At 35.7% G+C, this 16,132-nt stretch overlaps 1 protein-coding gene across 3 annotated transcripts in view; it reads left to right on the top strand.

The window, feature by feature from the left end:
- UGGT2 (UDP-glucose glycoprotein glucosyltransferase 2) overlaps nt 1-16,132 on the top strand; it is a 274,645-nt gene that overhangs the window by 161,390 nt on the left and 97,123 nt on the right. For all 3 annotated transcript variants that reach the window (XR_008493479.2, XM_054447364.2, XM_063651063.1), the window contains exons 21-24: nt 7,119-7,325; nt 9,253-9,384; nt 14,849-14,973; nt 15,500-15,595. Coding sequence is in view for 2 of the 3 variants with exons in the window: in XM_054447364.2 (XP_054303339.2) it covers nt 7,119-7,325; nt 9,253-9,384; nt 14,849-14,973; nt 15,500-15,595 (560 nt within the window). In the remaining variant the exon portion in view is untranslated. The remainder of the gene's footprint in view (nt 1-7,118; nt 7,326-9,252; nt 9,385-14,848; nt 14,974-15,499; nt 15,596-16,132) is intronic.

The following is a 16,132-nucleotide window of genomic DNA, read 5'->3' as shown; positions in this document are numbered from 1 at the left end:
AGTTTTCCCAGCACCATTTATAAAATAGGGAATCCTTTCCCCATTTCTTCTTTTTGTAAGGTTTGTCAAAGATTGGATGGTTGTAGATGTGTGGTGGTATTTCTGAGGGCTCTGTTCTGTTCCATTAATCTATATATTTGTTTTGGTACCAGTACCATGCTGTTTTGATTACTGTAGCCTTGTAGTATAGTTTGAAGTCAGGTAGCATGATGCCTCCAGCTTTGTTCTTTTGGCTTAGGATTGACTTGGCGATGCGGACTCTGTTTTGGTTCCATATGAACTTTAAAGTAGTTTTTTCCAATTCTGTGAAGAAAGTCATTGGTAGCTTGATAGGGATGGCATTGAATCTATAAATTACTTTGGGCAGTATGGCCATTTTCACGATATTGATTCTTCCTATCCATGAGCATGGAATATTCTTCCATTTGTTTGTGTCCTCTTTTATTTCTTTGAGCAGTGCTTTGTAGTTCTCCTTGAAGAGGTCCTTCACATCCCTTGTAAGTTGGATTCCTAGGTATTTTATTCTCTTTGTAGCAATTGTGAATGGGAGTTCACTCATGATTTGGCTCTCTCTTTGTATGTTAATGGTGTATAGGAATGCTTGTGATTTTTGCACATTGATTTTGTATCCAGAGACTTTGCTGAAGTTGCTTATCAGCTAAAGGAGATTTTGGGCTCAGATGATGGGGTTTCCTAAATATACAATCATGTCATCTGCAAACAGGGACAATTTGACTTTCTCATTTTCTAATTGAATACCCTTTATTTCTTTCTCTTGCCTGATTGCCCTTGCCAGAACTTCCAACACTGTGTTGAATAGGACTGGTGAGAGAGGGCATCCCTGTCTTGTGCCAGTTTTCAAAGGGAATGCTTCCAGTTTTTGCCCATTCAGTATGATATTGGCTGTGGGTTTGTTATAAATAGCTCTTATTATTTTGAGATATGTTCCATCAGTACCTAGTTTATTGAGAGTTTTTAGCATGAAGAGCTGTTGAATTTTGTTAAAGGCCTTTTCTGCATCTATTGAGATAATCATGTGGTTTTTGTTGTTGATTCTGTTTATGTGATGGATTACGTTTATTGATTTGCATATGTTGAACCAGCCTTGCATCCCAGGGATGAAGCCCACTTGATCATGGTGGATAAGCTTTTTGATGTGCTGCTGGATTCAGCTTGCCAGTATTTTATTGAGGATTTTTGCATTGATGTTCATCAGGGATATTGGTCTAAAATTCTCTTTTTTGTTGTTGTGTCTCTGCCAGGCTTTGGTGTCAGGATGATATTGGCCTCATAAATTGAGTTAGGGGAGAGTCCCTCTTTTTCTATTGATTAGAATAGTTTCAGAAGGAATGTTACCAGCTCCTCTTTGTACCTCTTGTAGAATTCGGCTGTGAATCCATCTGGTCCTGGATTTTTTTAGTCGGTAGGCTATTAATTATTGCCTCAATTTCAGATCCTGTTATTTGTCTATTCAGAGATTCAGCTTCTTCCTGGTTTAGTCTTGGGAGGGTGTATGTGTCCAGGAATTTATCCATTTCTTCTAGATTTTCTAGTTTATTTGCGTAGAGGTGTTTGTAGTATTCTCTGATGGTAGTTTGTATTTCTGTAGGATCAGTGGTGATATCCCCTTTATTATTTTTTATTGTGTCTATTTGATTCTTCTCTCTTTTCTCCTTTATTAGTTTTGCTAGCAGTCTATCAATTTTGTTGATCTTTTCGAAAAACCAGCTCCTGGATTCATTGATTTTTTGAAGGGTTTTTTATGTCTCTGTCTCCTTCAGTTCTACTCTGATCTTAGTTATTTCTTGTGTTCTGCTAGCTTTTGAATGTGTTTGCTCTTGCGTCTCTAGTTCTTTTAGTTGTGATGTTAGGGTGTTGATTTTAGATCTTTCCTGCTTTCTCTTGTGGACATTTAGTATGATAAATTTCCCTCTACACACTGCTTTAAATGTGTGTCAAAGATTCTGGTACGTTGTGTCTTTGTTCTCGTTGGTTTCAAAGAACGTCTTTATTTCTGCCTTCATTTGTTATTTATCCAGTAGTGTTTCAGGATCAAGTTGTTCAGTTTTCATGTAGTTGAGTGGTTTTGAGTGAGTTTCTTAATCCTGAGTTCTAATTTGATTGCACTGTGATCTGAGAGACAGTTTGTTGTGATTTGTGTTCTTTTACATTTGCTGAGGAGTGGTTTACTTCCAATTATGTAGTCGATTTTAGAATAAGTGCAATGTTTTGCTCCGAAGAATGTATATTCCGTTGATTTAGGGTGGAGAGTTCTGTAGATGTCTATTAGGTCTGCTTGGTGCAGAGCTGAGTTCAGGTCGTGGATATCCTTGTTAACATTTGTCTCGTTGATCTGTCTAATATTGACAGTGGGGTGTTAAAGTCTCCCATTATCATTGTGTGGGAGTCTAAGTCTCTTTCTAGGTCTCTAAGGACTTGCTTTATGAATCTGGGTGCTCCTGTATTGGGTGCATATATATTTGGGATAGTTAGCTCTTCTTGTTCAATTGATCCCTTTACCATTATGTAATGGCCTTTTTTGTCTCTTGATCTTTGTTGGTTTAAAGTCTGTTTTATCAGAGACTAGGATTGCAACCCCTGCTCTTTTTTTCTTTCCATTTGCTTGGTAGATCTTCCTCCATCCCTTTATTTGAGCCTATGTGTGTCTCTGCACATGAGATGGGTCTCCTGAAGACAGCACACTGATGGGTCTTGACTCTTTATCCAATTTCCAGTCTCTGTCTTTTAATTGGGGCATTTAGCCCATTTAAATTTAAGGTTAATATTGTTATGTGTGAATTTGATCCTGTCATTGTGATGTTTGCTGGTTATTTTGCCTGTTAGTTGATGCAGTTTCTTCATAGCACCAATGGTCTTTACAATTTGGCGTGTTTTTGCAGTGGCTGGTACCAGTTGTTCCTTTCCATGTTTAGTGCTTCCTTCAGGAGCTCTTGTAAGGCAGGCCTGGTGGTGACAGAATCTCTCAGCATTTGCTTGTCTGTAAAGGATTTTATTTCTCCTTTGCTTATGAAGCTTAGTTTGGCTGGATATGAAATTCTGGGTTGAAAATTCTTTTCTTTAAGAATGTTGAATATTGGCCCCCACTCTCTTCTGGCTTTTAGGGTTTCTGCCAAGAGATCAGCTGTTAGTCTGATGGGCTTCCCTTTGTCGGTAACTCGACTTTTCTCTCTGGTTGCCGTTAACACTTTTTCCTTCATTTCAACCTTGGTGAATCTGATGATTATGTGTCTTGGGGTTGTTCTTCTTGAGTAGTATTTTTGTGATGTTCTCTGTATTTCCTGAATCTGAATGTTGGCCTGCCTTGCTAGGTTGGGGAAGTTCTCCTGGATAATATCCTGAATAGTGTTTTCCAACTTGGTTCCATTCTCCCCATCACTTTCAGGTACACCAGTCAAACGTAGATTTGGTCTTTTCACATAGTTCCATATTTCTTGGAGGCTTTGTTCGTTTCTTTTTACTCTTTTTTCTCTAACCTTGTCTTCTCGCTTTATTTCATTAATTTAATCTTCAATCACTGATACCCTTTCTTCCACTTGATTGAATCTGCTATTGAAGCTTGTGCATGTGTCATGAAGTTCTCATGCCAGGGTTTTCAGCTCCATCATGTCATCTAAGGTCTTCTCTGCACTGTTTATTCTAGTTAGCCATTTGTCTAATCTTTTTTCTAGGTTTTTAGCTTCCTTGAGATGGGTTCGAATATCCTTCTTCAGCTCAGAGAAGTTTGTTATTACCGACCTTCTGAAGCCTACTTCTGTCAACTCGTCAAAGTCATTCTCCATCCAGCTTTGTTCTGTTGCTGGCAAGGAGCTGCGATCCTTTGGAGGAGAAGAGGCCCTCTGATTTTTAGAATTTTTAGCTTTTCTGCTGTAGTTTCTCCCCATCTTTGTGGTGTTATCTACCGTTGGTCTTTGATGTTGGTGACCTACAGATGTGGTTTTGGTGTAGATGACCTTTTTGTTGATGTTGATGCTATTCCTTTCTGTTTGTTAGTTTTCCTTCTAACAGGTCTCTCAGCTGCAGATTTGTTGGAGTTTGCTGGAGTTACGCTGCAGACCCTTTTTGCCTGGGTATGACCAGCAGAGGCTGCAGAACAGCAAATAATGCTGCCTGATCCTTCCTCTGGAAGCTTCATCTCAGAGGGGCAGCTGCCTATATGAGGTGTCTGTTGGCCCCTGTTGGGAGGTGTCTCCCAGTTAGGCTACATGGGGGTCAGGGACCTACTTGAGGAGGCAGTCTGTCCATTCTCAGAGCTCAAACACTGTGCTTGGAGAATGATTGCTCTCTTCAGAGCTGTCAGACAGGGACGTTTAAGTCTGCAGAAGTTGTCTGCTGCCTTTTGTTCCACTAAGCCCTGCCTGCGCAGGTGGAGTTTAGAGGCAGTAGGCCTTGCTGAGCTGCGGTGGGCTGCGCCTAGTTCGAGCTTCCCAGCCGCTTTGTTTACCTACTCAAGCCTCAGCAATGGTGGACGCCCCTCCCCCAGCCAGGCTGCCACCTTGCAGTTCAGTCTCAGACTGCTGCGCTAGCAGTGAGCAAGGTTCCTTGGGTGTGGGACCTGCCGAGTCAGGCACGGGAGAGAATCACCTTTTCTGCCGGTTGCTAAGACCTTGGGAAAATCACAGTATTTCGGCAGAAGTGTCCCATTTTTCCAGGTAGTCTGTCACGCCTTCTCTTGGCTAGGAAAGGGAAATTCCCTGACTCCTTGTGCTTTCCGGGTGAGGTGACGCCCTGCCTGGGCTGCACCCACTTTCCAACCAGTCCCAGTGAGATGAACCAGGTACTTGAGTTGGAAATGCAGGAATCACCCATCTTCTGCGTCAATCACACTGGGAGCTGCAGACTGGAGCTGTTCCTATTTGGCCATCTTGGAACACCCCCATCTCATTGCCTTCTGGCTTCTATTGTTTCTGATAAGAATTTAGCCTTTAATGTTATTGAGATTCTTTTGTATACAGCAAAAAAAGCATTTCTGTTGTTCTTTTCAAGATTTTAGCTTTTGCTTTTAACATTTTGACTGGTGTGTCTGGCTGTGGATATCTTTACATTTATCCTTATTGGAGTATATTGAGCTTCTTAGATTTGTAAATTATGTTATTAATCAAAATTGGGAAACTTTCAGTAGTTTTTTAAAGTATCTTCTATGTTTCTTTTTTCTTCTCTTCCTGGGTCTTCTATTATGCATATGTTGGCATGCTTAATGGTGTCCCACGTTTCTCTGAGAACCTGTTCATTTTTTTCAGTCTTTTTACGTTCTGTTCTTCAGATTGTATAATCTTTATTGATTTATCTTCCAGTTGCCATTCCAAGTTGTTTACACAGAAAATACATACATATCCACATATAAATTATTAGAATTAATTATATAGTTTAAGGTTGTTTAATACCAGGTCAATGTCCAATAATTAATTATATTTCTAAGAGTTGCAACAAACGAGAAATGCAGTTTAAATAGAGATACCATTTACAATAGTATGAAAAATATCAAACACGAAATTTTTGTGGAAATTGTCAAGCAGATTCAAAAACTCATCCAGAAATTCAAAGCACCAAGAGTAGCTAAAATAATCTTAAAGCATAAAAAGTGATAATTGCTTTACTGGATATCAAGATCTTTGATAAAACTACATAATTGAAAACAGTTTGGTATTAGCACAAGGATAGAAAAATAGAGCAATGGAAGAAGGATAGAGAACCTGGAAATAGAGCCATGCATATATTAACACTTGATTTATAACAAAGTTGGCTTTATGGAACAGTAAGCATAACTTACTTCCGCCTTTTCACGTCATACACAAAAATTGATTCCAGATGGATTATAGAGCTAAACATAAAAGGCAAAACAATAAATCTTCTTAAAGATAATATAGATTATCTTTTTGACTTTAGAGTAGAGAAAGATTTCTAAAATGAGACCCAAAACCCAGTAGCCATCAGGTATAATACCAATAAATGGAACTACTTTAAAATTAAGGACTGCTTCCCATCATAACACATCATCAGTACACTACAAAACAAGCCATAGAATGGGAGAAGCCTATCTCTACACATATAACCAAAAAAAGCCCTTAAGTCTTAGAAATCAAACTCTTCCAAGTCAGGGGCCAAAAAAGATAATCCAAAAAATACTGGAAGCAGATTGAACAGGCAAGTCGTAAAAGAAGCCAAAGAACATATCAAAGGACGTTTAGTATCATTAATGATAAGAGAAAAGAAAATTAAAACCCTGATGAGATATCTTTACATATGTACGAGAATGATTTAAATTATAATCTGACAATACAAAGTGTTTCTTAGGCTGTGAGGTAATGGAACTGTTTGTTGTATGTTGCTGGTATATATATTATTTTGAAAAACTATTTAGCATCTTCTGAAATGGAAGATATGTATATCCTGTTTTTAGAGCTCTAAACTGGAAAAAACTCAGATGTCCAGCAGCAGTAGAATAGATAAAAGACTGTATATTCATATGATGGAATTCTGTACCGTACTAAAAATTAACTACAGCTACAGAAAACAGTATTGATAAATCTCACATTATTGAGTGGGGAAAGAACACAAAATAATACTGCATGACTCCATTTATATGAAATTTAAAATTGATTAAATGTTTAGCAGTGCAAGTTTAGGGGATAAACTATAAAGAAGAGCAAAGTTGTTATTACCATAAATGACAAGAGGGTGGTTGTCTTTAGAAAAGTGGGAGGGTGTGGTAATTGACAGAGATCTGAGGAATATTTTTGGAGTTGCTGGCAGTGCCAGTGACCACGATAGTAGGTTTATGGGTTAATTCACTGAGCTCTACATTTTGTTTTGTATATTTTTTATTTGTGTTATTTCACATACTCACAAAAAGCTTAAATATAATGTTACATTACAAATGAATCATTATGCAAAGATATGAAGGAATTAGAGTTAGTAAAATGATTGTTTGTTAGGCTCTTTCAGTGGTATATCACATTTAGTACAGTAAACATTGGAGGGCTTTGATAGTGAAAGATGGTGCATGATACAGTGAACAAACTGGATGGGAAAGAAAATATATTCACCTGTAAAATGATATGTACGATACTGGTCTTTTTAATTTATAAATATGTTTGCAGAAAACAAGTATTCATAGTCGGTTGGGGATTATTTATAATCCTACATCAAAAATAAATGAAGAGAACACAGCTATTTCTAGAGGAATTTTGGCAGCTTTTCTTACACAGAAGAACATGTTTTTGAGAAGCTTTCTTGGGCAACTGGCAAAGGAAGAAACTGCTACAGCTATTTACTCTGGAGATAAAATTAAAACATTCCTTATTGAGGTCAGTAGCTATTTGAAATATTAAATATGTACATATTACATATTTTAAAAGTGTAAGTGTATTTGGAGATATTGTTACTGAAAAGCATTGATAGGTTTAAACAAATGGAGATAATAAACATTCCTTTTCAAATGGGAAAAGATAAACATTAAATGATATGACTTTGCACAGAGGCATTTAATAAATCAGATTTCATATGTTTCATTAACTACTTCATGATTCTTAAAGTTGATGGCATTCTAGTTAGGATATGTACTTAAGCGAAGAATTGGGGGTTAAAGCGTTACGTAAATCTCAGGTATTTCACTGAAGGGGTCCATTATGGGGGGAATTTCAACAATGATCCTCTTGAAGAAACAATCATTATTCATTCAATAAATACATACTGATTGTTTATCAGACAATGGAGATAAACTTGTGAACAAGCAGATAGAGTCCCTGTCCCTGTTCTTTGTGGAGCTTACATTGTAGGAGGAAAGACAGACAAAATATTTATAAGTGGTTTTGATTGATTTGCTTTCAAAAGTCAGGTCATTAGCTAAGGATTAGAGTGGCAGTATGTATTTTTAAAGGGTCGAAGACAAAAAGAGGAAATGTCGAATATTTTACTGTTATTCTGAGAGTGAGAAAGTAAATTAAATACATTAGTGAAGGAAGATTTCTGGTCATTGCTGAGGGCCCACTTGAGATTAATGATAATAAATTTAAAGCGAGATCAGCATTGGTCGTATGTTTTTCTCCAGCTGTATTTTACTGTTTTCACCCAGTTGCAGACTCAGCAGAGTTGTGTTTAACCAAGGTTGGGGTTTAGACCAGTGAATATGACTGAGGGGGAGCATTCAAGGGGGCTAAACATGGAGAAGTTTTGGTTATAGTAAAGTACCCTGAGATAGAACTTGGTTAAAAGGAAATTATGCCGTGGGAAGGATGATAGACAGTGAATAAATGGTAGAGTCTGTGGACTGAAAGTTTGAGTAATGGTTGATCTAGGGATGGGGGGATGGTCATGAGGTTGTGGTCAGAAAGGGGATGATTGAAATGGGGATTTTGGAGGTAAAGAGGATCAGGGCCTACATGGTCCAACACCACAGCCACTGGCTACGTATGGCCATTTTATACTTAAAATTAAATAAGATTTTAAATTCAGTTCCTCAGTCATAGTAGCCACATTTTGAATGCCGCATAACCATGTGAAGCCATGGCTGCCATATTGGACAATGTGGGAAAACATTTTCATCATCATGAAAGCATCTGGGAACTTGTTAGAAATTCAGAATTTAAGGCCCGGATTCTACTGAAGTAGATTCTGCATTTTAACAAGATACCAGGTGATTGGTATGTACATTAAAGTTTGAGAAGTACTGAGAGAGAGAAACGTACCTTAGTATGAAGGTGCAATGAGATATATGTGGTTTATTTTCTGTGAATGTCCATATATTTTTTCACTTTGACCAAGGGTTACTTTTATTATTTCCATATTTAAATATATTATTACTAAACTGGTCTTCTGAGATTAGTATAATGGGGAGAAAGGAGTATTTCCATTTTAAACACTTTTTAAATTGAGAATACCAAATAAGAGGTACTGAGTTCAGAATTTAATAAATATTTAATTTCATTTTCTTCATATCAAATTTTATTTAAATTGATGTTCCCTAGTAATTTACTAGTCCAGTAATTTCCCTGAAATTCTCAAAGAATGAATAGCAAACTGTATCAACTTGTAACAAGATTTAAGCATGTTATAAATGACTTGTCAAAACAGAATTCTTTTTTTAAAAATGTTCTTTCAGAAGAAAATTATACTAATGATTTTAAAAGTATTATTTAAAATTTTATACTAATATTAAAGTAGTTTTTTAAACAAAATGATTTAATATATTTACTGTTCTCATATTAGTTTCATCAATCTTAACTTTTGCTTTAGGGGATGGATAAGAATGCTTTTGAGAAAAAATATAATACTGTTGGAGTGAATATTTTTCGAACTCACCAGTTGTTCTGTCAAGATGTACTTAAATTGCGTCCTGGAGAAATGGGTATTGTCAGCAATGGGAGAGTAAGTAGAAAAAGCTATTGCTCTCTTTTCTCAGTGACACTGCAATGCACTGGTCTGCCTTTTTTCAGTCACAATTCCCCTGATGTGACACACACACAGGACGGTGTTCATGAGCTGAAGACACCAGACACAACTCAGCATAAATAAAATGGGGTCATGACACACTTCCCATTCCTTCATTCTTTTCCCTATTCAATGAGAATGATGATGTGGGTAAGGAAGAATCTTCTTTATGTGTCTCGCTTTTATTTTGTTCTAATGTAAGTATTAGAAGAAACAACTTAATGCACATCATCATCAAAACATTGTCATTGAGAACCACTGTTGTAGTAGGTGTAATAAGTAGGTTATTACATCTTTTTTCTTGTTCCTACAGTTGTTTATGTTAAATGGCATTAGATACTATTTTAAGTTTTGAAGTATCAAGTAGTACAAATTGCCATGTAGTATTTATTAATATTTACAAAGCTATTGGAAGAAAATCTCTTACTCTCCAACCACCCTAATAAAACTTAATAGCTTATTGTTTTTCCTTTCAGCCCTTTTTTCTACCATACATAGATAGCCATTTTTGGTTTTTTAGAATATATCTTTATAATCCTACTATATATAATTTTACATCATGGTTTTTCTGTTAATATAAATGTTTTTCTGATTACAGTCTTTGTAGACACATACAAAATAAGTGGATGATATCTATATACTAATATTTTTAATATGATAGTCTTTTATTTCATACAAATTGTTTAAGTAAAAAACTGAATCTGGTGCTTAGGTTTATTAAGAAATCAACAAATGCAGTGTGTTTCACATATCTGTGGCTTGAATTTTCAAATTATATATCCCTAAATCATCTTCAAAGTTCTAATGCACTCTTAATGTTTTGTTTTTCACTTATTTATGAACTCTGTTCACCTGCATGTTAGATTCAGGTTCATCTATGTACAGTGCTATTTTACACATGACAACAGCTGCCATTTATTGTAAAAAGTATTGGTGAATTTTGGTAGTGAGATATGTATAGCTCTATAAATGGCATTGCTTTTTTGCTTTAAAAGTTACTTTGGGAGGAAATACAGCTTTTAAAAACAGTTCTAAAACTTTCGGCTATCTTTGACCATGTCAAGCATTTTAAGGGATAAAGAAGGAAACAGTGGCACCTGTTTTATCTAGTGCCTTGCCTTTTGGTTATATACTAGGGAAAAGCTACCCTATGTCTTGTCAGTTTGATATAATTCATATAGTGTTATTGACAATAATGATAACAAATACTAGATACAGTTATGTTCAACTTATTTCTCATAAACATAAAACTATGTTTTGTCTTGACTTTCCTTAAAATTGACAAAAATATTAAGATATTAATCTTACACCTACTGTGAACCAAACATTCCTCTAGATTCTGAAGGCACAGCAGTAAACAACTATGTTTTCATGGGGCTAATATTTTGATGGATAGAGAGAGACAACAAACAGCACCCTTACTGATAAGGCATCTATCTTAAGTATGTTTATGCTGCTATAAAAATATGCCACAGACTGGCTAATTTATAAAGAACAGAAATGTATTTCTTATACTTCTGGATGCTTGGAAACGTAAGGCCAATGTGCTGCCATTGATGTCTGCTGAGGGCTGCTCTGTGCTTCCAGGATGGCCCCTTGTTGCTCTGTTTTTACATGGTGGAAGGTAGAAGGGCAACAGAGTGCTCCCTTCAGTCTTGAACTCTTTTATTATAAGGATACAAATTCCATTCATGAGGGCAGAGCCCTCGTGGCTTAATCATCTCCCAAAGGCCACACGTCTCAATGCTATCACATTGACCACTAAGTTTCAACACATGGGTTTTGAGGGACACATTTTGTCTTAGTCTGTTTTGTGCTGCTGTAACAAAATACCTGAGACTATATAATCTCAGAAATTTGTTAAAGAACAGAAATTTATTCTCTCATACTTCTGGAGGCTGGGAAATCCAAGATCAAGGCACTGGCATCTGATGGGAGCTTTCTTGCTGCATCCTCATATGGCAGAAGGTAGTGGGGCAAAAAGGGGATGGATGCTGTGTTCCTACATGGCAGGAGAGAGCAAACCCACTCCTGAAAGCCTTTTTATAGTGGCATTAGTCCATTTTTAGGCCACAGCCCTCATGACCTAAACACCTCCCATTAGGCCCCAGCTCCCAACACCGTTGCATTGGGGATTCAGTTTTAACATAAATTTTGGAGAGGACAAAGACATTCAAACCATAGCACATTCATAGCAGTGTCATTTGGGCAAAGAACCAAAGAAGGTGAAGGAGGAAGCCATGTCAAATATCTGGAAGAGGATTGTTCTAGACAGAGTACAGTGAATGCAGAGGATGTGAGGTGAGATCATGTCTCTGAATCCTGTGAATCATGTCTGCTGTTCTAAGAATAGCAGGTAGGAAGAGAGCAGTCAGGAGAGAAGCTCAGAGAAGTAGCTGGGGGCCAGATCATATTGGGTTTTATAGGAAGTTTAAGGACTCCCACTTTGAATGAGTTGGGAAGTGCATAGTTCTGGGCAGGAGATTGGCATCATCTAGCTTATGTTTTATTTGGATCACTAGAGGCTGTTACATTGGGAATATACTATAGGGGGTCAGGGAGCCAGTTGGGAGGTAATGCAATAGTCCAGATGAGAGATGATGGTGGCTTGGACCAGAATGGTTCTAGTGGTGGTAGTAAGAAGTGGATATGGGATGTGTTTTATGTGAAGAATGGACAGGAGTTGTCCAGGGACTTTGGTGTGAGATGTGAGAGAACTAAGTTACTGGCAGAATGGAGTTACTGTGGATCAAGATGAGGAAGTCTGCAGGATGAGTGGGGTTCTCAGGAGCAGTATAAGGGGAAGGAAAGAGAATTCAGTTTGGACCTCCAAAAAACTTGTTAAGAAGGTGATTGAATATGAGTGTAGTGCAGAGGAAGGATTGGGGCTGGAGATAGATATTAAGTCAAATTATGTTGACTTTCTCTGTTGACTAATGGAAAAATGTAATTTCAATTATCCTTTTATTTGTATAACCGTGGTTTTAATAGAAAAGTATGTTGGAAAATAAGTCTTGTGGTTTATGAGCGATAATGTAATACTTAGCTTATCACTCTGAAAGTAATGCTATTAAGCATAATAATCACAGCAATGTAGCAGATGTTATAAAAATTTGGAATCAGGTAGTTTAATGCTTGTAATAAGTATGATATTTTAGTATAAATCTTCATTCTGAGCCTGTTCAAATGTTTCCATTAGAATTGGAACATATGCAAAGTTAAAATTGTTTATAAATGATCAACAACTAGGGTACAATGATGATCACACAGTTTCTTAAAAACACTGAATAATTTAAAATTAACATATTTAATATTAATGCCACAAATAATACCATTGTTATAATAATATTTATTTGTATTACACTACATATTCACAATTTGCTGAAAGACATGGGGTAGCAGGGAGTGGGAAAAAAAAGCAGGATCTTTTTTTTGTTTTATAGTCAGATCTGGATTCAAATTCCAGCTGCACCATTAATTACATTACACTGTGAGACCTGATTTCTTCATTTGGCCAATGAGAATGATAATAATCTGTCTTACAGGATTGTTGGGGTGATTAAATATGCTCCTATATTTAAAGCACATAGAAGGAACCCAAACACAGAGTAAATTTTCAGTAAATATTAACTGCTATTTTCTCTCAGTATTTGAAGGGCATCATGAAAATAGTGGGCATTTGTAGACTTAATTTGTGTTACACTAGCTAAAAGTTAGCATAAAATCAAAACTAGTTGATCAAACTTCTGTGAGTAGAGAGACATTTTTAGCTCAGTATGTGGATGAAAATCTGACAGAGTTTTCTGCAATTTTGATGACCTGTCAAATGAAGAAATGCATTTCTGTTACGGCAATTATTCTATAAAACTGAAAAATCACATTTGTCAAATGTTATAAAGAAGATTTAAGCAACATAATTTTCAAGTTTATTGTTCTTTTTCCCAACTTGGACATTATGTGATTTTATGCTATTTACTTTATTCCACAAATTTTCAACTTTAAATAGAACTAAGACACGGAAACATTAGGTTTCTCCTATTTGATGCTGTGCTTAACGTAAGCAAAATACAGCCAGTTTTCTGGTAAACTTAATCAATAAAGATAGCCAATGTAGTTAACCCCTTAAGACAATACTTTTAAGATTTTATTTCCTTATTCTATGTTACTAACAAAACTGCCCCTGTCGCTAGAGGTAGTATAGATAAAATTCAACTGTTTTCCAAGACTGCTGATTCATAGTTCAGAAATGTAACATTGAATGTGCTTTCAAAGTTGCTTTAAAAATTATATCACGTTGTAAGACAATGAAATGTTTATATGAGTACTTTTAGTATTATAGTGCCCATTTTTGTGTTTTTAAGAGCCCGTGTTTTATATTTAAGGTGAAACATGATATTTATTTAGTTGGGATGCCAAAATCCCAGTTAGTCATCTTTGATATGAGAAAATGGATAGAAAGATTCAAGAACTGTGCTCCAGTAATTTTTAGATAAGATGAACTGTAGAAGCAGGTGAAGGGGAAGTGAGAAAATCTGGCTACAGCCATTACATTCTGGTCTTTTTACCAAGAAAAAAAGTAATCTGGTTGACATGTTTTCTGATTATCATTAAATATAATTGTTTTGTACATAAGATTATGTCAGTCTACAGTAGAGCTTTGTGTACGTGGTGTTAGGATGATTGTATGTACTAATTTCCTCAGAAAGTGCTCATGGTAGTAGAGTCAGTAGTGGTTGTGATGGGAGAGCCATCCTGAGAAATTAGGTATGTGGCAATTTGGCAGCTTCTAACTTTGTAGTTACTGGTTTAAAGTTAATATAGGTGACCTTGCTAGGCTCCTAACCATTTGTACAGTATCAGTTAAAAGAAGACTGGTTGGTTTTATTATAGTAAGTATGTGATTTTTATGTGATTTGTCTCTTGGGTTTTGCTATTATGTCTTTCTTATAAAGTAATTCATGTCTATATAGTGTAGACTACAATTTATAGATGAATGTGAAAGAAAATTGAAATTAAAAGATTTTTTAAAATATAGACCATTGCTTTCAAAATTGAATTCAGATTGAAACGGTATTTGGAAGCATCATGATTTATGTTTCAAATCATAATTTATGATTTATGTTTCAAAGTAAAACTTTCTAATGGAAATAATTTGCTAATTTTTTATATTGTCACTTTGATTTTGGTGTTTATACAGATGTTATTTGTAATATCAAAGTGAGAAAGTATTTATATCTTGTTTCCTAGTGTATTTAGTAAATGGCAGGATTAATAGCTACCATATCTTTAATCTCTAATTCATTTTTGCTTAACAAAGAAATATCTATTTGATGAGGAAATGTTTTTCCTAAACTGATATCTTCTAGAAGATATATGATAATATAACTGTTTTTATTTTAAGTTCTTAGGACCTTTAGATGAAGATTTTTATGCAGAAGATTTTTACTTGTTGGAAAAGATAACATTTAGTAATTTAGGAGAGAAAATTAAAGGCATTGTTGAAAATATGGGAATCAATGCAAATAAGTGAGTATATAAGTTCTAAGAGCAATTCATTTTGGGTTTGGTATTTTGAGTCTGTTTTTGTTTTAAGATTAGAAAATGTTTCAAATATATAGACAAGTAAAGGTATAACAAAAGGCATATATAAAGAATATAAGGAAATAATACAAGGCATCCATTTACTCACCATCACAAAACTGTAGATGTTAATGTTTTCTTTGCCTTGGCTCTGTCTTTCTCCTTGTTTCTTACCTATCCACCCCAATCTCCTCCCTCCACAAGAGGTAACCATTTTCCTAAAGGTTGTATGCATGGTTCCCATATTTGTGTTTATACTTTTGCTTCATATGTAAATATCCGTTATTGGTGTTTATTGTGTTGAAGGCTGTGACTGTTATAGAGAAATGCTATTATACATAGGTCTCCCTTTGCAGTCCGCTTGGGTAGATTTAACCATGTTCAGATATATAAAGCCTTTCTTGAAGCATTAATTGTAACATGAAATATGGAACTCTTTCCAAAAAACTCATACACTGTTTGTCTTATCTAGCATGAGTGACTTTATCATGAAAGTCGATGCCCTTATGTCCTCTGTGCCTAAGCGTGCATCTCAATATGATGTCACATTTCTTAGGGAGAATCACAGGTAAGAATGTAATCGTATCTGTTTGTGGTTTTTCTGTTAATGCATGCAATTATTTCCATTTGTTTTCATAACATGGTAAAATTTAAGGTAGAATTAAAAGTTATTTATTAGGGAATAAATGTATTTGACAGTATTAGGAAGATAAATTCCAGTTAGTTATATATTCTAGTAAATAAAGGGTAATATATATGGAGAGAGAGGGTACGAAATTTCAAGTAAGTTAAACATGGTATAATTTGTCATATTTTTAATATCTTTCATGCTTAAGATCATTTGTAATTTTTGCAGTATCTCAAGATAGTCATAAATAATATTATCTTTATATTTTCAATGTGTAAAGTGACTGAAGAGTTCTGATTAATCAAATGTAGGGTGGCCTCTGTCACAGAGCTAAACACACATGCGTGCGCAAGAGTTCAGAGGAGTGAAGGGAGGGTCCAGGCAAAACTGAACTGTTGTAGGCCCAGCTGCTGCCTCAGGCCAGCAAGGTGAATCAGCAGATCAGGAACAAGTGTGTGAGCTACAAAATTGCTGCTG

The sequence above is a fragment of the Pongo pygmaeus genome, chromosome 14 (assembly GCF_028885625.2).
Source record: "Pongo pygmaeus isolate AG05252 chromosome 14, NHGRI_mPonPyg2-v2.0_pri, whole genome shotgun sequence".
In the NCBI taxonomy this organism is placed as follows: Eukaryota; Metazoa; Chordata; class Mammalia; order Primates; family Hominidae; genus Pongo; species Pongo pygmaeus.
Note: the sequence above shows the minus strand (reverse complement) of the source record. Positions and strands in the feature narration are given on the sequence as shown.